The 27,440-nt window shown below is 41.1% G+C and overlaps 1 protein-coding gene and 1 long non-coding RNA gene across 4 annotated transcripts in view; one reads left to right on the top strand and one right to left on the bottom strand.

Annotated features, from left to right (window-relative positions):
• The window catches only part of LOC140917316 (uncharacterized), a 75,686-nt gene extending 54,710 nt beyond the window's left edge, over positions 1-20,976 (top strand). For both annotated transcript variants that reach the window (XR_012160788.1, XR_012160787.1), the window contains exons 3-4: positions 17,425-17,534; positions 20,797-20,976. This is a non-coding gene — a long non-coding RNA (uncharacterized lncRNA). The remainder of the gene's footprint in view (positions 1-17,424; positions 17,535-20,796) is intronic.
• Positions 1-27,440, bottom strand: part of DNER (delta/notch like EGF repeat containing) — a 276,236-nt gene that overhangs the window by 20,807 nt on the left and 227,989 nt on the right. For both annotated transcript variants that reach the window (XM_073359834.1, XM_073359835.1), the window contains exons 9-10: positions 12,514-12,636; positions 2,999-3,112 (exon numbers count right to left, since the gene is read on the bottom strand). In XM_073359834.1, coding sequence (XP_073215935.1) covers positions 2,999-3,112; positions 12,514-12,636 — 237 coding nt within the window. The remainder of the gene's footprint in view (positions 1-2,998; positions 3,113-12,513; positions 12,637-27,440) is intronic.

The following is a 27,440-nucleotide window of genomic DNA, read 5'->3' as shown; positions in this document are numbered from 1 at the left end:
CCTCCACAGTGTTTCTTAGTTATAAGGTGTCCCTTTGCTGGAAACTATAGGAACAATAATGGAAACCCTAGTAATGAATGGGGAGGTTGCCACCAAGTGAGATCAGTAGTAGACAGATAACAGGGGCTAGTGTTGGGCCCATGTTTTAAAGACTCAGCTTGTGGCAGCTACTCTTAATGCCTCAGGTCCTGTTTCTAGGTCTGCAGCTTTTCTATGTATTTGTTAAAGTATATACAATAGATGGTCTTTGCATTTAACAACATCAAACAAAGAGTAGGTCATTAAAAACATATCTGAAGGAGAAACCATAAGAGGTTTCAAAACTTCATACTTATTATTTAAATATCCCAGTCCAGCATCAAAAATCTTTTAACAGCATGTTCTCAAATGTCATTAGACTACAGAAAATGTTACAAAATGTAACTGATTTTAAGCCATAACCACTTCTACAGGCACGTTAAAGGAAAAAAACAATTTGATGCAGATATGGTATGAAAAACAAAGTTAGGATTGACAATATACAGCAGTATTAATCATCTTAATATACAATGATAGGCATGCATGTCCAATGGAAATGGGCTACTAGATGAAAAAGAACATGAGCCAATGGATATCATGCCCTGAGATTGCTAGGCTCTCAGCTGAAAGGAAACCTGTTAGCAAAAATTGTTAATGAAGTTATAAAGTCATTTAGGAATTATTTGTGTTTGGCACAAAAGACAGTGAGCACCTGATGCCAAGTAACAACATTTAGTATTTGCATTTCTACAGTGTTATACAGACATTTTATCAGGACAGCTCCAAACAACATTTAAAACATGAATTCACATCCAGTGATTGTATGAACTACTGAGAAAGGTTGAGTCAAGGGCCAGGTTTTTTCTTCCCACTTATCCAGGAATAACTCTACTGACGTCAGTTAAATTATACATAAAACTAGTCTGAGGAGAGAATCAGGCCAAAAAGCCCTTGGTTTTGCAATGTTTTAATATGAATTTCAAATACCAATAATACTGAGAATAATGAAGTCTTGGCTAAAATATTATGTGGTAGATGATGGCATTTTGTCGTCAGGAAATACTAGCATATTTTAGGAGAACTGAATTTTTCAGATATTTCATTGTAATAGCTAAACTTTTACCTCTATTGCTCAACTTCATTTCCTAAAAAGCCCGAAGCAAACATCTTTACTAAAAAATTTTAACATGAGATTTTATTAAAGGGACACCATTATGGGAATTGTAACAAGTGTTGAATGATTAATTTATCATTTTTATACCACTTTGAATTGCCTCACACTATATGATTCCATAAATTTCCTCTCGTGCTTTTTTCTTTAACGTAGCATGCCTCAACGATGCACCTAATTAGGATATCGATCACTTTTATACTATTTACAAGAACGACACCTTCTGGGTATCATCAAACATAAAACAGATTTATTTACACCAGCATTTACAAGTGTTAATCAATTGCAACTCAGTCACATCAGTGTAAAGCTGAAATTGACTGAAATAGAGTTATTCTGGAGAGTACCTCAGAGGTGAATGTTGCCCTATGTATAAAAAGAATATGTGGACCAATATTAAATAACTTCAATACTCAAACTTTACCACAGCACCAGTAATACAGAAGAGAGAAATGAATTCTCCTATCAATAGATGCCTGTGTCGTTAGTAACACAGACCTTCCAGCAGTTCATAGTTTCATAGATTCCAAGGTCAGATCATCTAAGTCTGACCTCTTGTATGACACAGGCCATAGAACTTCCCCAAAATAATTAGATAAACATGCAATCTTGATTTAAAAATTGTCAGTGTTGGAGAACAGATTGAGCTCTGAGTCTACCACTACAAGGCATGTTTTCTCATGTTTAATCATTCTCGTGGCTCTTCTCTGGGCCCTCTCCAATTTATCGACATTCTTCTTGAACTGTGGGCACCAGAACAGGACACAGCGGTGCCAGAGCAGCTGCACCAATGCCAAATATAGAGGTAAAATAATTTCTCTATTCCTAGTTGAGATTTCCCGGTTTATGCATCTCAGGATTGCATTAGCTCTTTTGACTACAGTATCACATTGGGAGCTCTTGTTCGGCTCACTGTCCACCACAACCTACGAAACATCTTGACAGTTGCTGCTTCCCAGGATAGAATCCCGCATTCTGTAAGTATGGCATACATTCTTTGCTCCTAGATGTATACATTCACATTTAGCCATATTAAAATGTACATTTGCTTGTGTCCAGTTTATCAAGCAATCCCACTGACCTGTCCTCTTCATTATTTACCACTCCCCCAATTTTTGTCTCATCTGCCTATTTTATCAGTGATGACTTTTTGTTTTCCACCAGGTCACTGATAAAAATGTTAAATAGTGTAGGTCCAAGAACCAATCCCCATGGGACCACTGGAAACAGACCCCCTTGATGATTATTTGCTATTTCCATTTTGAGACCTAATAGTTTTTAAACCATTTAATGTACATTAATTTTAGTGTGCTTAGTTTGTTAATCAAAATGTTGTGAGGTTCCAAGTCACATAACTACCCTCATTGGCATCATAAGGGGAATATAAAATATAAACTAGTATAGAGTGAAGTAGTTTTCCCTTAAAAAACATGCTATTCTGACAACTAAAACAAGTAATAACTAATGTTAAAGATGGGTCCCAAGTTACAATATTTGGATGTGGATGACACCATAGATAGAGGTGTTCAGATTTAGTGATTTGGTTCGGGCCCCTGTGTTGGTACAATAATTCAAAGCAGTACTGCATTAAAAATTTAGTTTCAGCTGTACTTACATTATTTCCCAGAAGTACAATGCAAGATACTACTGCTATATCATTTCTATCCTCTAAAATGTCCCTTTTAACTTGTTCATTATATGAAAGAATATGGAGACACACAGATTCAGATGCCATATACTTGACATTTGCCTTCTTTTGGACACTGAGATTAACAATTATACTTTTTGTGTTATTTGCAAATTACTTGCCTGTAAATCCAGGTGCACAGATACATGTAGCATTTAGACCTTCACTGTCACAAGTGCCACCATTTTGACAACTGATGTTAATGCAAGGATCTTTGTATAATTCACAGTGCCGTCCTAAGAATGATAAATTAGTGTTATTGACATTATTTGTACTTATGGTTAGTCAGAAATCAGAATGTGGGCTGTCTGCCATATGGAATGAGGGCAATGATTGTTCTTCTCTCAGACACCAACGTTATTCACAAGTAAGTTGCTGAAGACAATTGTAAAGCCAATGCAAGATCAGACTCAGGTCATATGTTTTTATGGTGATTTGGTCTTAAAACATTGGACTCCCCTTCTCATCAAGGCTATGTCACCTCTTCAGGCATAGCAGGCCAGTTCCTGTTCTCAGACAATGGCAGCAAGGGAGTTTCTATGGCTATACAATGGTATAATAAAGAAGCAGGTTGGCCAGCTGTTTAATATTCTGCAATGGAAATAACAGTTGCTATCTTCAGTAACAGTTCCAATTAATATGAAACTTAAAATATAATAAGTACACATTATTAAGCCTATTTTCTCCTTTCCAGTAGGCTCAGATGGACTATGGCTTGTCAAGGCAATAAAAATAGAAACCCCACTTGTTCAAACATATAGGTTAACATTATATGATTTTATTTAACTGGCAAGCCCCATCCCTCTTTCCTTGATCTCCTGCCTCAGAACTTGATCTGTGTGAACTCAGTGGTTTCACTCTGCAGCAGTGTGTGAGATCCTTATCTGGCACAAGGTAGAAAAGGATGGTAGATTCCCAACTGGGGTTGGGGAGAGAGGTCAGCTACCACAGTGGTATCATATATTATATCGTATCAGCTCTGAAAACACTACCACATAAGTAGCCTCACTGAGCTCAATGGGACTGTTTTCATTCATAAAGTTACTCATTTTCTTAAGTGTTTATGGAGTCCTACAGGTGTAATGATATAGACTTGTTCAGGATAAATTTAAGCATGCATTGGTGGTTGTTCTATGTAAAAACTGAGTAGTGCATTTGCAGGCTGACCTTTGATCTGTTGGTTGCTTTTGCTTGCATAATTCATCCCCCTTACTTTGTGATCCACTATAATATGCAATATTTTGTATATTATATAATATACAATATGCTGAAATGCTGACTACTCCATGCAGACATAAGGGTACCACTTCACTGATCGTACTGTAGGGTCAAAATGATTAGTTTTAAGTAACTATAAGTAATTAATTTCTGTGGGTAGTTTTGTGAGCTATGCTCACAGACCTTTGTTGGTACTGCCTTTCATTGTCCTGAATAAAGATTACGTACTTTACAGAGGCACCACCAACTTGAAATCTAATCAATTAACAAAACAACAAAACAAAGAATTATTAGTTTCAAATACTACATCTTCATCTGAATCTCCCTGCCAGTACTGTGGTTTTATAGTCACACTTCTCTTTTTTCTCTCTCTCCCTGGTTGCACAAAAAAAAAGGTAAAACAGATTAAACATACAAACGAAAACCATGATACTGAAAGTCCTGTGAAATGCAAAAAATAAATAGGAAAAATTAGAAGAGCAATTACACCCAGTCTCTTTCAGATATTCGTTAAGTTTTCATCTTATGTTTCGTTTGTAAGAGTAGAAGGCAAAAATATTGAGAGAGAAATACACTTTTCAAGTTGATGATGCCCCTTTAACATCAACTCCAATTCAACAGATTGTGCTACCCTTTGCTAACTATGATTATATGTATGATAACATTATTACATTTCTCAGAAATAATAGCCTCAACAAGACACAAATTTATTTCACTTCGGATATTTGCCAGGAATTACAGTCAATGTTAGATCTGAACTCTTTGGCATCAGCTATTTTATAAAAGTATATTAAGAAATTTACTAAATTACAAACTGTTCACATTCACTACAACATGCTTAAAATGAATTTAAGGAAAACATTTTAGCCTTCTGCCCATTCATGATAAATATTACTGGTTTCCCGTTTCAATAATGATATGGCTGAAATGAAATTAATCTAAAAGAACTACTTTGATTAGATGTAATGTATACAGAGAAAGTGTTTTGTGCAATTTCTATCAGTTGTTTTCCTATTTGTATTACTACTATATATTTATGGAAATGATGTATCAAATGATTGTTTTCACCTGACATGCTACAAAAATGATGGATATGCCAGGATTACAGGGGGCACATCTTTATAATCCCAGCAATGAATAGCTCCAGATTCAGTGAGCTGTTTCATGGGTACAAGAGACTGACTTGCTGGAGAAGTGCGGGAAGAGAGAGTAACTTGGAGGGAGGAGGGTAACTGGTTAGGAAGTTAGCTAATGGCTATAGCTACATTAGATTGGTGAGGGACGTGGAAGCATGAGGATTGGAAAAAGGCAGTAAGAGAACTGAAGAGGGTTGGTGGGAAAACTTGGAATAGAGCCTTCTGGGAAAGCAAAGAAAAAAACAATACAAAATTAGTAGATGAAACACAGAATCATAGACACATAGGGCTGGAAGGGACTTCGAGAAGTCATCAAGTCCAGCTCCCTGTGCTGTGGCAGAACCAAGTAAACCTAGACCATCCCCAACAGGTGTTTGTCCAACCTGTGTTTAAAAATGTCCAATGATGGGGATTCCACAACCTCCCTTGGAAGCCTAGTCCAGAGCTTAACTACCCTTATGGAAACATGACACATTTCACCTCCATCACTTCTATGCTTATATCTGTTCCCCTATCTCTTGTCTGTGTGTTTTTTGTTTTTGATCTATTCAGATGGTAATTTCTTCAATTATGGACCTATCTTATGTTTTATGTCTTTGGGTGCTGTAATACAAATTATAAATAATAATAATAATACTATTCTGCAGGCCTGAATGAAAATGAGAATGAGAAGGATTTACATAATTTAGTTGGTAATACATTTGTTTTATGCATACACTGAGTCTTGTTTTACAATGTCCTTTTCAGCTTGTGCTTTATCCTTGCCCATTCAAACAGTATTCCTTATGTCAGAATACTTGGCAAAATTCTGTAAGTCAGTTATGAGTTCTTTTAAGAGCACAGTTCAACATCAGTGTATTATGTTAACCAGCACAGAGAAAGAGGCTACCACATTATTTTGTTCTAACCAGACTTTTACATAGCCCTGGTCTACACTAGGACTTTAGGTCGAATTTAGCAGAGTTAAATCGATGTAAACCTGCACCCATCCACACGATGAAGCCCTTTATTTCGACTTAAAGGGCTCTTAAAATTTTTACTTTCCTTACTCCACCCCTGACAAGTGCATTAGAGCTTAAGTCGGCCTTGCCGGGTCGAATTTGGGGTACTGTGGACACAATTCGACGGTATTGGCCTCCGGGAGCTATCCCAGAGTACTCCATTGTGACCGCTCTGGACAGCACTCTCAACTCAGATGCACTGTCCAGGTAGATAGGAAAAGAACAGCGAACATTTGAATCTCATTTCCTGTTTGGCCAGCGTGGAAAGCTGCAGGTGACCATGCAGAGCTCATCAGCAGAGGTGACCATGATGGAGTCCCAGAATCGCAAAAGAGCTCCAGCATGGACTGAACGGGAGGTACGGGATCTGATCGCTGTATGGGAAGAGGAATCCGTGCTATCAGAACTCCGTTCCAGTTTTTGAAATGCCAAAACCTTTGTCAAAATCTCTCAGGGCATGAAGGACAGAGGCCATAACAGGGACCCGAAGCAGTGCCACGTGAAACTTAAGGAGTTGAGGCAAGCCTACCAGAAAACCAGAGAGGCGAACGGCCGCTCCGGGTCAGAGCCCCAAACATGCCGCTTCTATGATGAGCTGCATACCATTTTAGGGGTTTCAGCCACCACTCCCCAGCCGTGTTGTTTGACTCCTTCAATGGAGATGGAGGCAACAGAGAAGCAGGTTTTGGGGACAAAGAAGATGATGATGATGATGAGGTTGTAGATAGCTCACAGCAAGCAAGCGGAGAAACCAGTTTTCCCGACAGCCAGGAACTGTTTCTCACCCTGGACCTGGAGCCAGTACCCCCCGAACCCACCCAAGGCTGCCTCCTGGATCCGGCAGGCGGAGAAGGGACCTCCGGTGAGTGTACCTTTTAAAATACTATACGTGGTTTAAAAGCAAGCATGTGAAAGGATTAATTTGCCCTGGCATTCGCGGCTCTCCTGGATGTACTCCCAAAGCCTTTGCAAAAGGTTTCTGGGGAGGGCAGCCTTATTGCGTCCTCCATGGTAGGACACTTTACCACTCCAGGCCAGTAACACGTACTCGGGAATCATTGTACAACAAAGCATTGCAGTGTATGTTTGCTGGCATTCAAACAACATCCGTTCTTTATCTCTCTGTGTTATCCTCAGGAGAGTGAGATATCATTCATGGTCACCTGGTTGAAATATGGTGCTTTTCTTCAGGGGACACTCAGAGGTGCCCGTTCCTGCTGGGCTGTTTGCCTGTGGCTGAACAGAAATGTTCCCCGCTGTTAGCCACAGGGAAGCGGGGAGAGTTGAGGGGGTAGCCACGCGGTAGGAGGAGGCAAAATGCGACCTTGTAACGAAAGCACATGTGCTATGTATGTAATGTTAACATCAAGGTTTACCCTGAAAGAGTGTAGCCACTGTTTTATAAAATGTGTCTTTTTAAATACCGCTGTCCCTTTTTTTTTCTCCACCAGCTGCATGTGTTTCAATGATCACAGGATCTTCTCCTTCCCAGAGGCTAGTGAAGATTAGAAAGAAAAAAAACGCACTCGTGATGAAATGTTCTCTGAGCTCATGCTGTCCTCCCACACTGATAAAGCACAGACGAATGCGTGGAGGCAAATAATGTCAGAGTGCAAGAAAGCACAAAATGACCAGGAGGAGAGGTGGCGGGCTGAAGAGAGTAAGTGGCGGGCTGAAGACAGGGCTGAAGCTCAGATGTGGCGGCAGCGTGATGAGAGGAGGCAGGATTCAATGCTGAGGCTGCTGGAGGATCAAACCAGTATGCTCCAGTGTACGGTTGAGCTGCAGCAAAGGCAGCTGGAGCACAGACTGCCACTACAGCCCCTCTGTAACCAACCGCTCCCCTCCCCAAGTTCCATAGCCTCCTCACCCAGACGCCCAAGAATGCGGTGGGGGGGGGGCCTCCGGCCAACCAGCCACTCCACCACAGAGGACTGCTCAAAAAACAGAAGGCTGGCATTCAATAAATTTTAAAGTTGTAAACTTTTAAAGTGCTGTGTGGCATTTTCCTTCCCTCCTCCACCACTCCTTCTGGGCTACCTTGGTAGTCATCCCCTATTTGTGTGATGAATGAATAAAGAGTGCATGAATGTGAAGCAACAATGACTTTATTGCCTCTGCAAGCGGTGATAGAAGGGAGGACGGGAGGGTGGTTAGCTTACAGGGAAGTAGAGTGAACCAAGGGGCGGGGGGTTTCATCAAGGAGAAACAAACAGAACTTTCACACCTTAGCCTGGCCAGTCATGAAACTGGTTTTCAAAGCTTCTCTGATGCGTACCGCTCCCTCCTGTGCTCTTCTAACCGCCCTGGTGTCTGGCTGCGCATAACCAGCAGCCAGGCGATTTGCCTCAACCTCCCACCCCGCCATAAACATCTCCCCCTTACTCTCACAGATATTGTGGAGCACACAGCAAGCAGTAATAACAGTGGGAATATTGGTTTAGCTGAGGTCTAAGCAAGTCAGTAAACTGCACCAGCACGCCTTTAAATGTCCAAATGCACATTCTACCACCATTCTGCACTTGCTCAGCCTGTAGTTGAACAGCTCCTGACTACTGTCCAGGCTGCCTGTGTACGGCTTCATGAGCCATGGCATTAAGGGGTAGGCTGGGTCCCCAAGGATACATATAGGCATTTCAACATCCCCAACAGTTATTTTCTGGTCTGGGAATAAAGTCCCTTCCTGCAGCTTTTGAAACAGACCAGAGTTCCTGAAGATGCGAGCATCATGTACCTTTCCCGGCCATCCCACGTTGATGTTGGTGAAATGTCCCTTGTGATCCACCAGAGCTTGCAGCACTATTGAAAAGTACCCCTTGCGGTTTATGTACTCGCCGGCTTGGTGCTCCGGTGCCAAGATAGGGATATGGGTTCCGTCTATGGCCCCACCACAATTAGGGAATCCCATTGCAGCAAAGCCATCCAATATGACCTGCACATTTCCCAATGTCACTACCCTTGATATCAGCAGATCTTTGATTGCGTGGGCTACTTGCATCACAGCAGCCCCCACAGTAAATTTGCCCACTCCAAATTGATTCCCAACTGACCGGTAGCTGTCTGGCATTGCAAGCTTCCACAGGGCTATCGCCACTCGCTTCTCATCTGTGAGGGCTGCTTGGTATTCATGGGCTTCAGGGCAGGGGAAAGCAAGTCACAAAGTTCCATGAAAGTGCCCTTACGCATGAGAAAGTTTCGCAGCCACTGGGAATCGTCCCAGACCTGCAACACTATGCGGTCCCACCAGTCTGTGCTTGTTTCCCGAGCCCAGAATCGGCGTTCCACAGCATGAACCTGCCCCATTAGCACCATGATGCATGCATTGGCAGGGCCCATGCTTTCAGAGAAATCTGTGTCCATGTCCTGATCACTCACGTGACCACGCTGACGTTGCCTCCTCGCCCGGTATCGCTCTGCCAGGTTCTGGTGCTGCATATACTGCTGGATAATGCGTGTGGTGTTTAACGTGCTCCTAATTGCCAAAGTGAGCTGAGCGGCCTCCATGCTTGCCTTGGTATGGCATCCGCACAGAAAAAAGGCGCGGAACGATTGTCTGCCATTGCTCTGACGGAGGGAGGGGCGACTGACGACATGGCTTACAGGATTGGCTTACAGGGAATTAAAATCAACAAAGGGGGTGGCTTTACATCAATGAGTATTTCAGGCAGGACTTCACGGAGGGTTCCAATAAGAAATGGTGCACCTAAGTAATTGTTCTTATTGGAACAAGCAGGTTGGTCTGGCCTCTGATTGATACATGGCTAGATTTACCTCGCTGCACCTTCTCTGTGTGTGACTGCAGTGTGACCTAGAGGAATGAGTCCCCTAGACGGGGGACGGGGGGAAGCAAATGAGTACAAAACAAATCTGGTCTATTTCTTGTTTTGATCCACTCCATCTATCTTTTACATCTTTGGCTGGCAGCAGTCGGTGCAGAAGGACTGCAAGCCAACCACATCTCATGGCTGCTCAGCAGAAGACAGTGCAGTAGGACTGCCAGCCATCCTCATCTCTTGCCTGCCTGGCAGAAGATGGCACAGTAGGACTGCTAGCAATCCGTATCGCCTGCCTGCTCACCATAAGATGGTTCAATAGGACTGACTGCAGGACTAAAGAGAATGACCTGGTCAAGTCATTCCAAATTTAGTCCCTGCACCCATGTCTGCCCAGGCGCTCCTGGCCGACGTGGCCAGGAGCACCTCGGACATGACGATGACGGCTACCAGTCGTACTGTACCATCTGCTGCCACAAGGCAATGGGTTGATGCTGCTGTGAAGCAATGCAGTACCACGTCTGCCAGCACCCAGAAGACATACGGTGACGGTTACCTGAGCGGGCTCCATGCTTGCCGTGGTATGGCGTCTGCACAGGTAACTCAAGAAAAAAGGCGTGAAACGATTGTCTGCCCTTGCTTTCACGGAGGGAGGGAGGGAACGGGGGCCTGATGATATGTACCGAGAACCACCCGCGACAATGTTTTAGCTCCTTCAGGCATTGGGATCTCAACCCAGAATTCCAATGGGCAGCGGAGACTGTGGGAACTGTGGGATAGCTACCCACAGTGCAACACTCCGGAAGTTGACTCTAGCCACGGTACTGTGGAAGCACTCCGCCGAGTTAATTCACTTAATGCACTTAGAGCATTTTCTGTGGGGACACACACACTCGAATATATAAAACCGATTTCTAAAAAAACGACTTCTATAAATTCGACCTAATTTCGTAGTGTAGACATACCCTTAGACTCCAAATCAGACAAAGGTTTCCAAAATTTACAAACAAAGCATTCAATGTTGCCTGACAATTCTCTCTTGCACCCAAGAAAGATCTCCCTAGAAATTAATGAGCAAATATTTTCAGTGTCCATCTTATGGGCCCAGTTATGCGAACCCTTATGCATTTGAATAATTCGACTCTCGTGAGTAGTCCTATTAAAATAAATGAGACTGATTCTCTACTGCTCTGCACTTTGTAGAGTCACGTACATCAGTGCAAAGTAGGTGTAGGTAATAGTAATGTTCTATACCCACTTTATAGTGGTGTAGGTGACTACACAAAGTGCAAGGCAATGGAAAATCAGGCCTAATGGAACTACTCAAAGTAGAAGGCACAATGCCTTATAAAAAGTGTTTATAGGATTGAGCCTCATGCTGGCATTTCAATCAAATGCAAAAAATTAACTTCCTATAATTTTAGGGGTTAAAACTTTGGGGTTTTTTGGTTTTTTGGCTAGATACACTTGTGGAATTGACAGTTTAACATTAAGTCTAAGCCAATGCACTCTCAAAAAGACCACTGTTTCCATTGTCACTGAAAAGCTGATGGTTAATTCCTCATCCTTGGCCACTGGAATGATGCATTCTTTATCTAGTGCCAAAGAACAGAGCACACATCAATATGAAATATATACTTAGCCTCAAGCAGCAGCTGACTGAGCTTCAGTCAAAAGAGAGAAGGATTTTTTGTTTGTTTGTTTGAGGACATGTTTAATGTTCCTTAAACCACTGCGCTCTCTCTCTCTCTCTGTGTGTAAAAACAAAACATATATATGGTTTACTCTTTTTTACTGAAAACTAAATAAATCTATTCTTAAAATATTCTGGATGAACAAAACGTAAACAATTTTTTCTTTCTTTATTTTACAAAATACTTAGGAAATGTTATATGAAAGCAGAATCTGTTGAATCAGATATGACATTGATTTTAGTGAACATGGAGGAGTGTTTATTGAATTACCATTACTTCTCAATTTTATGATTTGCAAATAAACTTCCAGATAACTGGGTTACATTTGTATTTTTTCACCGCAGAGAGTATTAAATATAGGTGTTTGTTTCTGTGTTTTTAACTAATTACACTAGAGAAAATCCAACAGAAATCTGGGAAGTCCTCCAGGTAACGGTTCCCAGCAACAATTGATTACAAACTATATCCAACAGCCTCTTAAAAAAACTATCACTTTAACTCACATCTTTAAAGGGAACAGAATAAACTAGTATGCCTACAAAGTAATAACCTGAACAAGCAAATCCTTACTCAAATTAATTTTGTTCATATGAGTAATGCCATTGACTTCAGTGGATCTACTTATGTAAATAAGAATTAATCATTTGAGTAACTGGGCGGGATCAGGACCTACTTTAAATTAATTTTCCTACCTTATGCAGTGGCGTACCACAACTTACCTCCTCACTTCATAATTTTGTTATCCAGAAAGAAGGCATTTAAAAGCATGTGGAGTACGCTATACTTACACAACAAGAGGCAAAAACATATTTTACCTTCATATTCAGCAAGGCATACACATTCATAGCTATTGACAAGGTCTCTGCAGGTGGCAGCATTCTGGCAGGGTGCAGAAAGGCATTCATTATATTCCTCTTCACAATAAAGGCCATGGTAACCTAAAGCACATGTGGGAGAAAATGGAATAAACTATGAAATGCTTCCCGATAAAAGGTAACAATTTAGCTATCTTGGATTGTGGGTAGATGGTCATTAATTGAAAGGTATTGTGCCTTTAAGGCTATCAGGCTATCTATTACACAAATAAAATGTATAAAAAAGGGTAGCGAGTCTGATAGCTAGAACTCTAAACATTTATTATATGGTGAACTACAACATTTCCCAGACTACAAAGACAGATGACCAAGACCATTATTGAGACTCTGAAGAAAATGTGTTTTATTGTAGCAGTGAAATAATCCAATAAGTACACAGTCACCAATTTTCATGATTAGCTTTTCCCTGCAGCAATTTCACTGGCTTGGAGTGATGATGATCATGTAATACTACAGTTAGCATTTATGCTGTGTCTTCTAATTCTTAACACTGTGCAAATTCAAAGTGCTGCACAAACATCTAACAATTCAATTTCCGCAGTACTCATGGGAGGTAGGCAAGTATTATAGCCTGATTCTGCCCATGGAGCAAATGGAAGCATAGAAAGGCTATGCAACTTGCTAGTGACACAACAGGATGAGAAATCATGAGTTATGTAATCCACTTGACCATCCACTATTTTGCATGGTCTAGTGGATCATGCAGTCATCTGTCTTAATAGTAGTTGCAATGTCTTTTTCAACATACCGCATTAGGTCAAAGAAGCATTTTTTTCAAATCAGATAATAAGATAAATAAGATCATTAGTGTAGTATGGGGATAGACTAGCCAGAATAAAGAGTTACAAGAGTTTTGCTTTATAAGACTGATTACAAAAGCATTATCACAGCTTCCTCCCTGACCACTATACTATGTTTTGCTCTGGATCTATGCACATAATTCATAATATGATTTGTATACAAAGAACAGAAAAGTATATATTGTACCTTCTGTTTCTTGATTTTCCTGGCCAATTTACTACTGCAGTGGCTCTCAGCCTTTCCCGACTACCGTACCCCTTGCAGGAGTCTGGTTTGTCTTGTGTACCCTAAGTTTCACCTCACTTAAAAACTACTTGCTTACAAAATCAGACATACAAATTCAAAAGTGTCACCGCACACTATTACTAGAAAATTGCTTCTTTTCTCATTGTTACCATATAATTATGACATAAATCAACTGGAATATAAATACTGTACTTACATTTCAGTGTACGGTATATAGAGCAATATAAACAAGTCACTGTCTGTATGAAATTTTAGTTTGTGTTAACTGAGTTAGTGCTTTTTATGCAGCCTGTAGTACAACTAGGCAAATACCTAGATGAGTTGATGTACCCCCTGGAAGACTTCTGCATACCCCATGGGGTATGCGTACCCCTGGTTGAGAACAGGTGCACTACCATATCCTATATTACTTATATATAGAGCTACAAGAGTGTGCAGTATTTTACACATAATTTTCTATTCAATACAAAGAAACTCTTTAAATTATTTTTAAAAATTGTTTAAATTTCCTCTTTTTTGACCCAATGTATTTATTCATTAGGGAAAAGTTCCCCTTTCCTCTCTTCCTGCTGTGTATTACAATCTGTATTTAAAATGCAGGGCCCTCCATCTTCAGTATATTTTATTTATTAAACATATTTCTACTTTTCTCCTAGTTCAGTAGTCTTATCTAATTTTATAGCCAATTAAGGCATATGCAAGATAGAACTGATATAGGCATTCTTCCATTGCTATTTATATTTAATAAGCAAAAAGAATTATTTAAATGCAGCGATAAGATGAAAATTTACATTTGTTCTCTCCCTATTAATCAAGCTTTAGGTCAGGAGAATTTAAATACCCCAAGTGTGTTTGACCTTTTACTGAATTGAAGTGGTATTTTCTACAATGAAAAAAGCAACAGCTAATTTACTGAACTCAAGTTGTTTTCCTTTTAGTACTACATAATTATCTTGCTTTCTTACCTTTGGGGAAAAATATGGAGGGTAAATGATGGTGGTTTTTATTTTGTTCAAGAGATTATTCTGAAGACTTTTTGATTTCTTTGAAAGACAGAAAGAGTTCATTTTCTGTAACTGTGTCTCTCTTTCGTAACATTTACAATTCGTTTTGGAAATTAAGTCAAGTTGTAGAATGAACAGACTTTGGTATTTTCTTACCACATGCATTAAACCACTTGCTGTGTTCTATGAAATGACTGATAAAATGAATGCTAAGGACTCAACTGTCGTTCCGCAACAAGTCATGAGTAAGGAGCAATGCAAGGTTGTGCTTCCCCAGGAAAGCAGAGCAAAGACAATCTTGTGACCTTGCTCCAGGGAGGAAGTAATCTGCTCCATCATGATAGTTAGTGCTGATTACTTCCTCATCTGTACTGGCCAATGCATTCGGCCTTAGCTCCACCTTGTCCCTGCCCCTGCTCACTCACCTTTATGGGAGGGAGAATAGACACCTTGCAGAGGCTGCTCTTGCCTCCTCCCCCACCCCCAGGGTGATGAAAATCCCCCCCTGTGCAGGTGATGAGGGAGACTTCTGCCCTCCTGCTCTCTTGTGCATGCGGGTAAAGTGGATCACACATGAGCCATAAAGGTTGTGATATTCTCAACACCACCAAAATTTAACGAACAGCCCTGAGCACCCAACTCTCCATTCTTTGACTAGGGTTTTTCCCTCAATAAAGAGTGAAGAATGGACTTTGAGTCTATGATAATGCTACTCTTTTTAGCCCATGTTCTCAAATACTGCAGTACACTATATTCTTATTATGTACATCCACTATCATAAGGTTTTATTAGTATTTATTAAGCACTGAATGTTCTCAACACTGTACAAGACTCGAGTGCAAAAAGTTCCTGTTCTGTAACAATATAAACAAAATTATTTTAGAAATTTGTTTGGCGCTTTGATCTATCTTTCCTACTGTCTTGGTGTTCAGCTGGCTGTGAAGAGTGTTTTCAGAACAAATTCAAAAACCTTGGCAGTTAGAAATTTTGGCATTTCATTTTAATTTTGAAGTATTTGTTCAGATTTGGAAACAAAAATAGCCTGGTGAAATTTCACCAGTTTTGAGTGGAAATTGGCTCATTCACTCAGACCTGATCAAATTTCAAATGCTCTTGAAATTTTATTCTGACGAAGACCAATTTTTACATAAAACCTGTAATTATACATGTTTTGAAATTAAAATCATTGTTTCACAAAAGGCATGTAGAGTTCCATGGAAAAACCATATGCCACAGTACTTAATACTGCATGTTATAAACACATCTTTTCTCCACAACCACTCTAATTTCCAATGTGTTGCCCCTCTGAGATATCACAGCATCTTTTCCACTGAGCTCTAATGTGTAACTGGAATACGACACTATGAAAACTGTTTTGTAAATTATAATACAGTACTGGGTATCACAGGCTCAGGAACTAGAGGTGCAGGGGGTGTTGCAGCACCCCCAGGTTGTACGTGGGGCTGCTGGCCCTGCACCCAGGCCTCCATTCCCCAGCCCAGGGTTTGTGTCCCAGCCGCTGGCACTGCTCCACAGCCTCTGGCCCCATGCCTGGGGCTCCGATCCTGGGGCCCCGCGCCCATGCCTCCACTCCCCAGCCCTGTGCCTGGAGCTCGGGTCCTGACCACTGGCCCTGCGCCCTGGCCTCTGGCTCTGTGCCTGGGGCCAGCACCCAGGCTCTGCTTTTGGGGCGCTGGCCCCACTCCCCACCCACTGGCCCCATGCCCAAGGACCGGTGCCCGGCCCCCCCACTCCCAGGGCCCCAGCCGATGGCCCCGCAGCCAGGGCTCTGCTACTAGCTCCGTGCCCGCCCTGACCCCTGTCCGGGACCTACTAGCAGCCTTTGCCTCCTGACCCGGAGACACGGCACTGCTCCCAGCCCCAGCTGCAGGGGGAGGGCGGACGGGGTCAGGGGCTGGCTTTCACAGCCACTGCTGGGTGTTAAAGCAGTGATTGTATACTTTATAAAGTCTTGAATCACTTGTTCGTTACATATAGTTATAAAAACGATGATTAAAGAAATAACTGGAAAAGAGGTCTCAAATATCAGTGCGTATGTAACAGTTCACAACGTGTGGGCTCTCCACTGTATTTTACATTTTATCAGAGACATCTTCAGTCTGTTGTGAAAACAGTACTGCATTGCAGGAGTGTTGTTTCTTTTTTCCCCCACAAAGAAGAAAGTGCAAAAGGCACAAGATTCTGATCTCAATTAATTGGTCTCAATTTAGAGCAACCAATCTTCTGGTCCAAGATTTTGCCAACTCAAGGATAATTTAAAAAAAAATGAAGTATATTGAGATACTACAGAGCAAGCTTCCTTTCCCACCGTTACATCTTGTGGTTGCCTGAGACTGAGTGCAGTGCTTTCAGGTGCTATCCTGTGCATGCAGTAATCTCCCAAGTAAATCATTTAGGCAATCAGACTGTTACCTTATTACGAATTTTTTGAGACTCCTGTTTTCCGTACATTTCAGCCCTTTAAGACTGAAGAATTAACGATTTCCTCTGTGTATATTATTCTCAACCATGTCAGCTTACTTGTGATACATTGTATTGTTTAGATAGTAACATCTTTAGCCAATACTTATATCACAGAAATGGCTGGTATCTAGCAGATTTTAAAAATGGTACACGGGACATACTTATGCTAAACATACATGTACTTAGACATTTTAAGCATACATATTTTCAAGTGTTTGTAATTACGTTTTTCTTGGAGGAAATATTCTGAATTGCATGATTAAACAATTGACTTCTGAAAATCAGTATTCACCTCCTTTTCATTAAAATATGACAGGTCACTTGCTGTTCTGAACTACAGTAAATGGTGGATTGTCTGCAACTTGAAGTACTTAAATCAAGACTTATGTAACTCAGCCAGATGTTATGGGCTTATTACATGATCAGGTGAGTGAGGTTCAAGAGAACAGACAAGATGATCATGATGGACCCTTCTGACTTTAAAGTCTATGAGTTTATGTCATCAAATACCACATACAATATGGAAAAGATGCCTTTTTTTGCCCACTAGAGGGTGGATTGTGCCTATGCACTCTATATGAATGCTCAGAGGGAAGGCATACAGTGTTTTCCTGTTACCAAGAGCCTGATTCTAGTTGCATTGCAGAGAAGAGTAAAACTCTGCAATGGGATCAGGCCATTGCTACTGCAGGGAAAGGTGATATTTTCATTTTCCTCCCATGAAACTAGGATGCATCATACAATTCTTAGCAAATCGTCCTGTTTTGTGTTATTGTTCTTTAATATGCTCTGAATGCATTAAGGATGCTTATACTGTTTCTACATGTATCCTCTGAAATCTATATACATCACTTTGCAGTCAAAGAGATGAAATGAATACACTGACCCGAGAGGAATCGTCTGTTGATAACTTCATCTGTCTCTGGCCTATTAAAATTCTGCTGATTTTGTGTCAGAATCAATTAAAAAAACTGATTTCATCTTTGCGCTTGTACAGTGCACAGCTTATTCTATGTGTGACAGACAAAAACAATGAATAATATCTGCATTATCCAGCAACTCTAACTGCTGGTCATCAGTGCAATGTTCTTCAGTGCCGTCTCTGCTGATGAACACCGTCAGTGATACAGTTTATGTTTTATAGGCAAAACGGGCAACTGAACTTATAACTCTATTTTTCCCAGGTGAAGGCAGAACTTGAACATGCATTCAACAGCCACATCTTATGTGGGCAGGCAGGGCATAATGATGTGTATGTGCCCCCTACTCCTGCTTAGATGTGTCCTCTTTTCCACACTCCTTTCCCCTCACCCATCCAGGAGATGGATGAAAAATGGGAAAAATATTCTGGAAAAATCTGTCCCTGATTTTCATTTTTAAAAAATTTGAAATTCATTATTTTCTAACCAGCTTTACCCAAATCCTTACACCTCTTTTTCCCTACTGGCTGTCCCCTTTCCTCTGCCATCCTCCCTCACAAAGACAGATACCTACCTCTTTCTTTCCCCAGGATGCCCAAATCCTCCTTTCTCCTTCTCAAACACCCTCTTCCTTCCAAAGTCACTCACAGCCCTTCCCACACATTTGCATTCGCTGAGTCTCATATGCACATCAAGGTCTCTCTCACACATACCATCTCCCCTTCACAAACCTCCTAGGCTCTCTCACACAGACTTCCCTGGGGGCTCATACCCCACCCACTCTAACCTGATCCATAAATGGTGAGGAGTCCAGGCAAAGTGCCTAGAAGAGGCTGGGATCATTGACCCTTACATAATTCATAAACAGAGAGGAGTCCTGTCCAACTGGCTTGCAGGAGCTGGGGCATCTCTGCCCCATGTATTTTGCAGCATGGCCTGCAGGCAGCTCCTTTCCTAGGTGAGCTGCCTCTGTAGACAACCATTCTCAGAAGGGCTATGGGAGTCAGACTGGGGAGGGTACAAACATAGCAGCTCTCACCACCCTCTTCTCAATTTCTGCACTCACGGGCCAATGAAAGGCAGGGGGAGAAGTAGCTGATGAGGGACAAGGGGAAAAACTCTTGAAGCTTCTCTTAGGCTCCAGTTCCTCAGGAACCACACCTTTCCTCCCTCCCTCCCCTGACTTAATGACCCCAAGCACTTCGAGACTTCAGCACAACAGCCACACCTCTGTGTGCTGGCCTAATGGGGTACAGTACAATAAAACTCTGCTTTGCTTGGCATAGTGCCCTTTCATATAAACTTTATCCTAAAAGACGTCCCAGAATTACATGTACAATAGGAGCTGCAGAGGAAATAAGAGGTATAGCTGAGGAAGACACGATGTGTGGCGTGGTCTGATAAGCTCAGAAATTAAACAGTGATTCAATAAGACAGAGAGATACAGGGAAGCTTCTCCAGTTGAGAAAGGCAGGCTCACCAACACTGGCCAGATTGTGCAAAACAGGCTGCGAAAAGGGCTGTGAGATAGCTGGCAGCTGGAATTACCCTGCAGCCATCACTGCCAAGGTCTTGAGACTGGTCTGCCCCCAGAGAGAGGGGAGAGAGAAGAACAGAAAAGAACTGCTGCAACTACAGGAAATGTTGCAGCTGCCCATTCTGAAGCACTGAGACCAGCCTACCCCCAGCTACAAACCTGCAGGAAGGAAAGGCAAAGAGTAGAAGAGAAACACCCCTGGCTATTATCAATGAAGTTGCTGCCCCCTGGTTCACTTTTCTCTTACTCTTTTTAAAAAAATGTTCTAATGATGATATAATTTATATATTTTGGTGACGGAGATGTATATCTGAATGTGTGTGAGCATCTTATATCCATGTCTGTACATGTGGGATTATAGTGTGTGTGCTACCTGGGCACATTATTTTTATGTATTATCCAGGGGTGAAATCCTGGCGCTACTAAGCTCACAACCAAAACTCCCATTGACTTTAATAGGGCCAGGATTTCACACTAGCACTTTGGCAACCCATCTTGGAGTTGATACTTAGTTTCCCCTAATATCTATATACCTTATTTTCCAACTGGATTTCAAACGCCAAATCCTTATAATTCATATAATGTCTCCAAAGCAGAGACAAGAACAAGAATGGAGGTTCCTTAAATAAATTATTGGTAGAAATTCCCATTGCATATAGAAGAGTGACAGACTATATCAGGACATCATCCATGGTACTACAACCCTCACTGCAATCCCATCTTGCTGTTGCTGCTCTAAAAGCTGTTCAAGTAGCAGATAAGATTTCTACAACTATCGAGCCAACTTATGTCAAAGTTTCATTGGAAAGGCTACTTTCAGCCATTCATGGTTTATAAATCAAAAAGTTTTAATTCTTTTGCATTCAAAATAGACACTGCTACCCAATAAGATAATTCAGTTTGAAAGTAGGATTTAAAAGATTGGAAAAGGTCATTACAAATTGGAAAAAAAATAGATTTTTTTTGTTCTATGTTCTATGAAGTCAACAGAAAGGCTCCATTTGATTTCAGTAGACTGAATCAGGCCACAGATGAGCAGAGCACCAAAACGTTCATAAGAGTTTTAATAAGGATAATTCTTTAACATGTAGTAAGCTTAACACCTTGAGAAAGTTCAGCTGGACTGTATTTTTTCAGTATCTCTATGAGACACATTAATGGCTACTCATACTTCACTGGTAAACTCTCTGAAAGATTTTAATTCTCCCCTTTATGTTGCAATGATTTTTAGACCCTGATCCTGCAGATGTATCCATGCAAGTAGAGCCCCATGGAGCCAGTGAGGCTTCACATGGATGCCTGGATTTGACCCTTTGATTCCAACTGTAGAACGTGGAGCTGAACGGGTAATGGAGTTTCTAAGCCTACTAATAAATTAGCTTTTTTCTCTTGTACTGTGATTATTGCAATTTCATCCCCTTTTGATAGAGAGCATATAACTCAGGTAATGTGTGTGTGTATGGTTTTTGGGGGGGGAGAGAGACGGAAATATTTCATTTAATAGGAAAATTCTTATAGTCAAAGGCACTTCAAGGGCTATTCAAGCTGGATGATAAAAATTGTTTTTGGTCAGGGTTGAACTTGCAGCCTTAGTTTTGTCCACTTCAGTCCTGTTCCCAGCAAAGCTAAGGGTGTACAAAAGTCAAAAACAATACATTTTCTTTGTCAATAATGGCAGGAAAGATTTTCTGATAACTCAGATTAGAAAGGCTTTGTGTAAGTCATTTGGAGACTGGTTCTGATGCTCAACTTTCTGATTTATCACAGTTTCAATGGGCATGAATGCAGTTTAGTGTTTGTCTGTTAAGCCTGATGTAACTAAAAATAACATTAGTGCTTCCTGAAATATAGTCACCAATCTTGCAATTGGATCCATGCAGGCAAGTCTATGGAGCTCCTATAGGGTACATATACTGAAGTTCTATTTATATATAACTTAGAAATTGGGGATAAGTATGTATCGATATTTTACCTCCGAGATAAGAAAAATATTCTACAAAGCATCAAGCTGGTTTTAAAAATTAATTTACAATGTTAGGTCTTAATCTAATGTATTTAAAAAAATTCTCTCTTATAATAAAAATTCTACTATAACAAGCCATTAGAACAGTGGTTTTCAAACTTTTTGAGCTGAGCCCCCCCTTTGAGTTACAATTATTGGTTGTGCTCCCCCAATCCAAACAAAAAGAGGTGAATCAGGGGGTGGAGGGGGTGCTCCCTCCTTGAGCCCCATTGCACTGGGATGAAGCCTGAGCTGCCTGGCATTGTCAATCGCTGCCTCCACCCCACCCCCGAACATACCTCCATGCCCTAAGAGGAGCACCCCATAGTTTGAAAAACTCTGCATTAGATAATGCAAGCTATTCTTATCTGTCCCAGTCTTGCAATAATGACAGCCAGCATTAAAAACGCCATCAATATTAAACGCTGGTTTGAGAGTGCTCTTCAGATTGTGCAGCTACGTAAGTGTCATAGCTATCATTTTTCACTCTTCCATGCTGCACACTGGCCAGAAAAGATGGAAACCAAGCTTCCTGCAAGGCAAAGACATTTCACAGTCTTTAGGCTAAATGAAGCAGTTTAAAATTCCTCTCATGTGTAATTTCTGAGGCAGAAGTAACAGAGATGAAAACCCAGCTAACAGCATATGTCTAATGGTGAAAAGAGAGGGCATAAAGGAAGGACAGCATCGAGGTTGCAGATGAGAGCAAAACTCTGTGGTTCTTTTGTCTCTGTAATTAAGATGTGATAACTCCTCCTAAGTACCTCAAAACCAGAATTGTTCCTGAGATCAAATGTAAGAAAATGAAGTAGAACTTATGGACTCGGAAGTTCTGAAAATGAGATTAAGTTTCAGATAAGCTACATAACATAAGGAGATAGGTATACAGGTTATGACTATGAATGTATGCATGCATATAGGAGTAGAATATTGTAATTGTAACTATGCTGCAACTACAGCATCATCTCATAGTAGGGTTGCCAACACTGTATTTTAAAAATAAAGGACTGTTTTCTTAGCACCCTGGCCCACCCCTCCTAATTATCATTATTAGTATTAATAATAATAAGCAGTACTCACCTACATTCACTCAGCAACTCCCAATCTTCTTGTGCAGAGATGAAAAAATAAGGGACTGTTGACAACCCTACCTCACACCAGTAGGGGGGAAGCAATCAAGCAGGGAGGGGCACCTCCCAGGTAAGCTGTTAACAGGAAACCAATTCCCAGTCCCTAACCTTGCACAACCCAGGAAAAGACAACGATGGACCATTCAAGTTAATGAAAAAACACTGAAGCTGAAAAGAAAACCCGAGTCTTGGAAAACTAAGAAAGGAGAGAGTTTGCCCCACTCCGTGTAACCATGAATTATCATCGTCCAAGAGAAAGGGGGAAAATGAAAACCCTGTTAAAAGGGAAGGGGGTTTGAGGGTAAGAATTTCAATAAATTGAGAGCCAGTATCTAAGTGGGGTGCTGTCTGTGAAACACTGGATCCCCTCTAGGACAGATGGCATGCTAGGAAACTGTTCAGAGGCAATAGGTCACTTGTGATGGAAAAGGGAATTTAGCTATCATAGAAGTGCAAAGCCTGAGATGGCATCTTTATGTTTATTTTCTGTGTCACTGCTCTGTGTTTGCTCTCCCTTACTATTTCACCTTTGAATCTCTGATTTTTCTATTAAACAATCTTTTTGTTTATTTTTACCCCAAGCAGGTCTCTGCTGTGCAAACTGTGTGGTGTGTGTGCGCCAAAGTGAACTGATAACTGGCAGCAGGTTTCACTCCTTTTGGGAGTGACAGACCAGAGGGGAAAAGTCCAAGCGTCTGGTAGTTAAGAACTCAGGGAGAAGGAGATGGGGGGACTCAGGACTGAAAGGTGTTTCTGAGGATGCTCTGCAACAGTAACTAGGGTAGTGGATGCCAGAGTTGAGACCTCTATGCCTGCAGGCTGGCTACTGGTATCAGAGCTCTGAGCCATAGCAGTATAGCAATAAGGCACACCAAGTTACAAAGCAGGGGTTACAGAACTCTTTACTAGTCTGGGTAATCCTTGAAAAGTCACAGTATCTGAGACACATTATATGTATCCAACTGTATCTATAAGAGGAATACTCCTATATGAAATAATGGGCTGTGAGCCTGGAGACCATAGGTTTGTTCTCCTCTACCTGGCTTAAATACATAGCACTTGACTGGGACAGTGTAAGAGATCACTCCTGTTTCATTCTACACTAACCACTGCTTACTGGAGGACAGCGTTCCTCAGGGCAATGCTAGTGAGCTACTGAGCCTTTCGCCTGTATGTCACCTGTCTGCATATAGCCAACTCTGTAGGGGATTACCAGGTGTTTCCATCTAATGGATGTTTGGTGGCCCTTATATGAGAGGAGTTTGGAAAGTCTCAGTTCCAGCTCCCATATAAGAAGCTCACGATCATGCTTTGCACAGAATGGCAAACTCAGAGAGGCCCAGGATTGTGGGGGCCTGGGAAGCTGAACTAGCCCTTCTATCCCTATAGTAAGTCTCCTCAGATCAAGACTGAAGTATGCTGGCAAGGCATGGCCTCTTGGAAGTCTGCCCTGCTGCTGCCCTGTAGATAAGCAGGGGATTAAATTCGCTAGGGCTGTCAATCTTATCCCTTTCATCAACACCACATCCACTTAAGTTTTTAAACCTGAAGTTTATGGCCGTATGCAAACCAGCTCCTTAAACACTTTGCATAAAATATCACACATGGAGCTACAAAAAACATCTGAGCTACTGACTTCCATCTGAAAGACCTGTACTTAATTTCTGGGTCTGGACTACTACTTCCATGGGTCCAGTCTGGCAAAACTTTGCCCATGTGAGTACTGTTTAAATAAAAATAGGTTTCCACAACATAAAAGAACTGCGGAATGAGAAACAAAAAGCCCACAAATAGATTTACACAGCTAGTCTCAAAAGTAGTGATTTTTTCATTTATTTCTCCACAGAGAATTCAAACCCCCTAGAGTGCAGGGGTTTGGGTTGATCTGACATGTTTGCCCATGGATCATGCACAGGTAGAATGTGGCACTTAGCATTGCAGTTTGTAACCCTAAAGTATATTTGTTTCCTATCAGTAGCTGAAAGATAACCTCCCAGAGCATACATACTACTGACATTTTAATACCTACATCTTTAGTTCTGACATGCATCAGGAACTACTGAAAGATCAAAAGGTTTATTGAAGCATTGACACCCTTTGATCACAACGAACCACTCTCCTTTTTGGCCAGTTCTGCAGCTCTCCTTTTCCCCCCACTACCCTCTGCTTCACCTGCAAGAATGCTTCTTCACTCTGTCCCATCTGCTGGTAGCATGCATTGGCTGGAAAAACTGCGTTTTTGTGTTAGCCTGGTGAACTAAGCTGCTAACAGAGTACTGGCCAGACAGTCAATTTATGGGGTACTGCTGCCAACCTATCCAGTTCCTCCTGCTACTCTTGCTCCCTCCCTCACTGGATTTTCTGGTGTCTCCTCCATATCCACACAGTTGATTCCCACTCCCATTCATTCCTTATGGGGAAAAAAATCAGGAATGAAGGGGTTAATATTAAAATCTCATCAATTTCCTAGTTCTATCAAATGAAGTTCGAAAAAATAAAACCTGGCAGGTTCTCCGATCTGAAATCAAAAAAAGATATTTGTGTCAGATGTGGAAATAATTAGTAACCTAGTACGAGTTTTAGTTTTCACCTTTTATTAGGCTTGTTGCTCTTCAGCTAGATACCCAGTTTAACTTATTCTCATGGGATTCCTCTATTATGCAAACTAACAATAAACTTTGAAGGATGTAATTGCTTTATGACTGGAAAATTGAAATTGAGAGACTTATCTTCACCTCCATTCATATCAGATGCTAGGAAATAGCAAAGCTATTTTCTCAAATAATGCCATTCACCAGTCCCAAAGACAACTGGTGTCCCCTGGACAGTGTCCACAGGACACTTAAGTCTACCAGACAGCAAGTGAACCCGGGCGTAACACTAATGTGGCATAGCCTCATCTTCCATTTGATATCCCCATTTTTCTCCCTCTGAATGGAATTGTGTAATTTCACTATAACATTGCAAAATTCCCAGCACAGGATTTAAACTGGCTTCTATTGATTTGTGAAAAAACTATGTCATCTGTTGCGATATCCAAAGACTTTGTGTGATGGTTCAAATCCATATTTTTGCTGCTAATCTGTGACGATTATTTCAACATATTCTAATTCATATAAAAGTGCTGCAGTACTGTATCTGGAAGCAATTGTTCAGTCGCACTATTCATCAGAAACTGCTCAAAATTCTTCGTAGTGCCCCAAGAGACTGGCAGTTAATTGTATCATCCATACAATGGTGATTGTCCAAAAAGAATTCATAAATTGGGAAGTTTCTTGGTTCCTCAATCAACAATTTTTACCAGTCTTACAAGATGCCAGTACTGCAGACTGGGGATCTCAGACAACAATTCACTCTTGTCAGGGAAAATGGCCATTTATCCAAATTTCACCACACCATAAAATTATCTGAAACTGGAAGCAGCAGGCAAAACATGATCTTTCTTCCTCACAACACCAATAATCAGTCAGCCAATTAAACCAAAATATTGCCTTTACCTTTCTTTTGTCCTAAACTGCATCATTCCAAATCTCTCCATTGGCAGAGCAATAAGGTGGTATAACAACAGACTTCAGAATAGAGAAGCTGAAAAGCTCTTTTCATGATTTACACAGACCAGAGGAAGGACATGAAAACATCAAAAATGTTACCACTCAAACTGGGGATCAATAGCTGAATGTGGTCCCATGGAATCTGAGCTCACTTTCTTTTGCTTTGCTCCCAGGAGCACTAGCATATTTCAGGCAATATGACACAGTACCACAAGGAGGGCTAAATAGTTGAAGATTTATTTGCAAGTCTCAGTTCTAGCTCCCACATCACAAGCTCATCATCATGCTTTGCCCTGACCATTCGGGATCAGCTTATGAGATCCCTCCATATCTGGCCAAGAAACCAGGGAGGGAGGAGAAAAAAAAAGGTGAAAGAGGAGAAACTCCCCGTTTTCCTAGAAGTCAAGAGAGATGATGAGAGAACAGATATTGTGCTGACTGGAGCTGCAGATATAATAATTTGTAATAATAAATAATAATAAATAAGCTGCCATTTGTGCATCATAGCATTACATCAACATATAATGATGTTGGTATGGCGAGGCAATGCTACAATGCAAACGTCATACTGCACTACCAAGATGTCACGCTGGCTCTTTTCAATTACATCACTGATTTCTAGCCCAGCAAAGCTGAGTACATCTGCCCTGAAATATGTTCATCTTTAGATAAATAAACCAACCATTAAACAAGTGTATATGTTTGTTAACAAGATTCCTCTGCAAGGAATCAAAAGAAAGTAGTTCTGCACATTTCAACCTATGATCCTAAGTGGTCAACAGAACACCACTTTGCCTGTTATGAGGTGGAAGTTTTTTCTTCTGCAGACGCAGTTTTCAAGTGTACAGTTTTGCAAACTGTACTTTCTCAGGATAGATTCACTTTAAAATGCTACAAAAATGTTGTCTCCCTTGATATTGCCTTAATTCTTCATTCTCTGTGCATCTTCAAACATGAAACCTGGATTGCTGCTTGCTATTCTGCAAGGTTAGTTGATAGCAATGAGGAAGAGGGGATATTTTTTCCTTTTCTGTATTTTTGTCTGGACGAATCTTCTCTATATTAGCCTGAACAGTTCTGTTTACGTAGTTATCACTGTTGGAATATGCTGTCAGCAATTTCTTCTTATGATAAAATCTGTGTATACAGAAATTGCAGAGGGGGGCAACAACCCGCACAGGCTGCTCGGGGT

The sequence above is a fragment of the Lepidochelys kempii genome, chromosome 9, assembly GCF_965140265.1.
Source record: "Lepidochelys kempii isolate rLepKem1 chromosome 9, rLepKem1.hap2, whole genome shotgun sequence".
Lineage (NCBI taxonomy): Eukaryota > Metazoa > Chordata > Testudines > Cheloniidae > Lepidochelys > Lepidochelys kempii.
The sequence above is the reverse complement of the archived record's forward strand: the minus strand, read 5'-3'. Positions and strand labels throughout refer to the sequence as shown.